At 33.8% G+C, this 3,160-nt stretch overlaps 1 protein-coding gene across 1 annotated transcript in view; it reads left to right on the top strand.

Moving 5' to 3' along the window:
• LOC107554193 (probable aminopeptidase NPEPL1) overlaps positions 1-2,495 on the top strand; it is a 9,353-nt gene extending 6,858 nt beyond the window's left edge. The window contains exons 8-9 of the mRNA XM_016236629.1: positions 2,099-2,199; positions 2,294-2,495. Coding sequence (XP_016092115.1) covers positions 2,099-2,199; positions 2,294-2,432 — 240 coding nt within the window. The 3' untranslated portion in view covers positions 2,433-2,495. The remainder of the gene's footprint in view (positions 1-2,098; positions 2,200-2,293) is intronic.
• Positions 2,496-3,160: the final 665 nt, after the last annotated feature.

Here is a 3,160-nt window from a genome sequence, read left to right as displayed (position 1 = left end):
GTCAAATCTAACAAAAGAGCAACAATATATAAGTGCAAATGACAAGTCTCGGTTAGCCTAACCCAGTGCACGTAGCAAGGTGTGTGTGTGTGTGTGTGTGTATATATATATATACACACACACACACACAAAAAAAACAAGTAGATAGAATAGAAATATAGAAAGCTAGTGTTTCTTTGTTTTGTTTTTTAAATAATAAAAGAGAAGATAAATATAGATAAAGTAGAATTAAAATAGAATAGAAAGTGCTAGAGTTAGAGGGTCAAATAAAGGTGGAACAGATGTGTTTTTGGTCGTTTCTTGAAGAAGCATTTATTTGTAACATTATAAATGTCTTTACTGTCACTTTTGATCAATTAAATGCATCCTTGCTGAAAAATCCTTGCTGAAAAAATTAACCTTACTGACCCCAACTTTTTAAATTGTAGTCTATTTTTGAGCATTTCTGGTTTTTGCTTATTCAGACAGTTGTTTTCTTTTAAAATTGTAGATTGTTGTTTTGGTACAGTGATTACGTGTGGCATGAGTGATGCATTACATGTTGACATTACAAATGTGAAATTAATCATATTCATTTACTGGCTGCTAAACTTATCTACATTAAAGGTCCTAACCCCTGTCTCAAGTGGGCAGCCAAAACGGCTTGCACTTTACACCTGGTATTAATGTGTGTCTCCAATCCATCCACAGTGACCGTGTAATATTTTGTTGATGGGAGGGTGTCTTATTTCAGGACTGCATGCATTTTCAGGGTGTGTGAAGTCATGTGCTTGTATACACTAGCATTCAAAAGTTTGGGGTGGGTAAGATTTTTTCAATCTCTATTCAGAAGTCTCTTATGCTCACCACCATTAAAAAGGCTTTTAAAACTCTAATATTGTAAAGTATTATTACAATTTAAAATACCTTTTATATTTTAATATCTTTTAATTGTTTAATGTTACTTATTCCTGTGATAAAAAAGCTGAATTTTCAGCAACATTACTCCAGTCTCAGTGTCACACGATCTTTCAGAAATCGTTCTAATACTGATTTGCTGCTCAAGAAACATTATCAATGTTGAAAACAGTTGTGCTGCTTCACTTTTTTTTTTTTTTTTCCCGGGAAAAGATCAACATTTATATTTAGTCATTTAGCAGACGCTTTTATCCAAAGCGACTTACAAATGAGGACAGTCAAAACTAACAAAAGAGCAACAATATATAAGTGCAAATAACAAGTCTCGGTTAGCCTAACGTAGTACATGTAGCAAGGTGTGTGTGTGTGTATATATATATATATATATATATTTATTACACACACACACACAAAAAAAACAAGTAGATAGAATAGAAATATAGAAAGCTAGTGTTTCTTTGTTTTGTTTTTTAAATAATAAAAGAGAAGATAAATATAGATAAAGTAGAATTAAAATAGAATAGAAAGTGCTAGAGTTAGAGGGTCAAATAAAGGTGGAACAGATGTGTTTTTGGTCGTTTCTTGAAGAAGCATTTATTTGTAACATTATAAATGTCTTTACTGTCACTTTTGATCAATTAAATGCATCCTTGCTGAAAAATCCTTGCTGAAAAAATTAACCTTACTGACCCCAACTTTTTAAATTGTAGTCTATTTTTGAGCATTTCTGGTTTTTGCTTATTCAGACAGTTGTTTTCTTTTAAAATTGTAGATTGTTGTTTTGGTACAGTGATTACGTGTGGCATGAGTGATGCAATGTCTTTACTGTCACTTTTGATCAATTAAATGCATCCTTGCTGAAAAATCCTTGCTGAAAAAATTAACCTTACTGACCCCAACTTTTTAAATTGTAGTCTATTTTTGAGCATTTCTGGTTTTTGCTTATTCAGACAGTTGTTTTCTTTTAAAATTGTAGATTGTTGTTTTGGTACAGTGATTACGTGTGGCATGAGTGATGCATTACATGTTGACATTACAAATGTGAAATTAATCATATTCATCCCTGATGACATCTGAACAATACATTTTGTAACCGGTTTACATCTGTATTTGTGATCGCATTGCAAAAAACGGATGTGAGTACCAGGTGCAACCTTAACATGTTTGAAGCTCTGATGTTGACTTCTGTTGCATGTCTCAGGGCTTTAAGGACAATCTTCATGCGGTTTTCTGCCTAGCTGAGAACTCAGTGGGACCTACAGCCACTCGACCAGATGATATACACACTCTGTACTCCGGAAAGTAAGTTTTGGCTCGCCAATGAAAACATCTTCCATGTGTCCTAACCAGCAATGCAGTTTGCCTGTAACTAAGGTGTGCTTCCATGATTTCTCAGAACAGTGGAGATAAACAACACCGATGCTGAAGGGAGGCTGGTGCTCTCTGATGGTGTTGTATATGCAAGCAAAGATCTTTCTGCAGACATCATACTGGACATGGCAACACTGACCGGCGCTCAGGTGCATTGGTGTTGACAGACATAGTAGTGTGTTAGGATCTTCTGAATGCACTTGCTTGCTTTTCTTAATTCTTTATTCAATTTCGGTGCAGTCATTCTATCTTCTTTGAGACATCTGAGTACAAGTCTTTACAGGTTTTAACTGAGAACAAGATCTTGTATATTGATATGAAGAGTGTCACAAGATATCAGGGAGAATTGGAGGATTTCCAGAACACAAACCACTTCTCTGTTTATCAGCTAACACGTATCGTTGTTTTAAACTGCTTTATGGCTGTTGCACTTTGGATTTTGGACAAAACCGGTTAGATCTTGACTTACAGTATATCTTGTGTGTTCATAATCATGTGATGGAAGCTCTTTTTTTTTTTAAGAGTGGCCACTGAATCACTTCTTTGTTTTTCGTCATGCATTTTAGTCACTGATGCTGACCAAAAAAATCCCTTTGATCAGACAGCAACATGTAAGGAAAAAAAACAACTTTTATTCAGCAAGGATGGATTAAATAGAGCAAAAGTGACTAAAGACATTTATAATGTTACAAAATATTTATATTTCAAATAAATGCTAATTAAATAAATTTGAACTTTTGGGGGAAAAAAAAAAGTATGTTTTTAACATGGATGATGTTTTTTGACAAATCAGCATATTAGAATGATTTCTGAAGGATCATGTGACACTGAAGACTGGAGTAATGATGCTGAAAATTCAGCTTTGTCATCACATGAATTAATTAGATTAAAA

This window comes from Sinocyclocheilus grahami, unplaced genomic scaffold (assembly GCF_001515645.1).
Source record: "Sinocyclocheilus grahami isolate Dianchi unplaced genomic scaffold, SAMN03320097.WGS_v1.1 scaffold493.1, whole genome shotgun sequence".
NCBI lineage: Eukaryota > Metazoa > Chordata > Actinopteri > Cypriniformes > Cyprinidae > Sinocyclocheilus > Sinocyclocheilus grahami.
The sequence above is the reverse complement of the archived record's forward strand: the minus strand, read 5'-3'. Positions and strand labels throughout refer to the sequence as shown.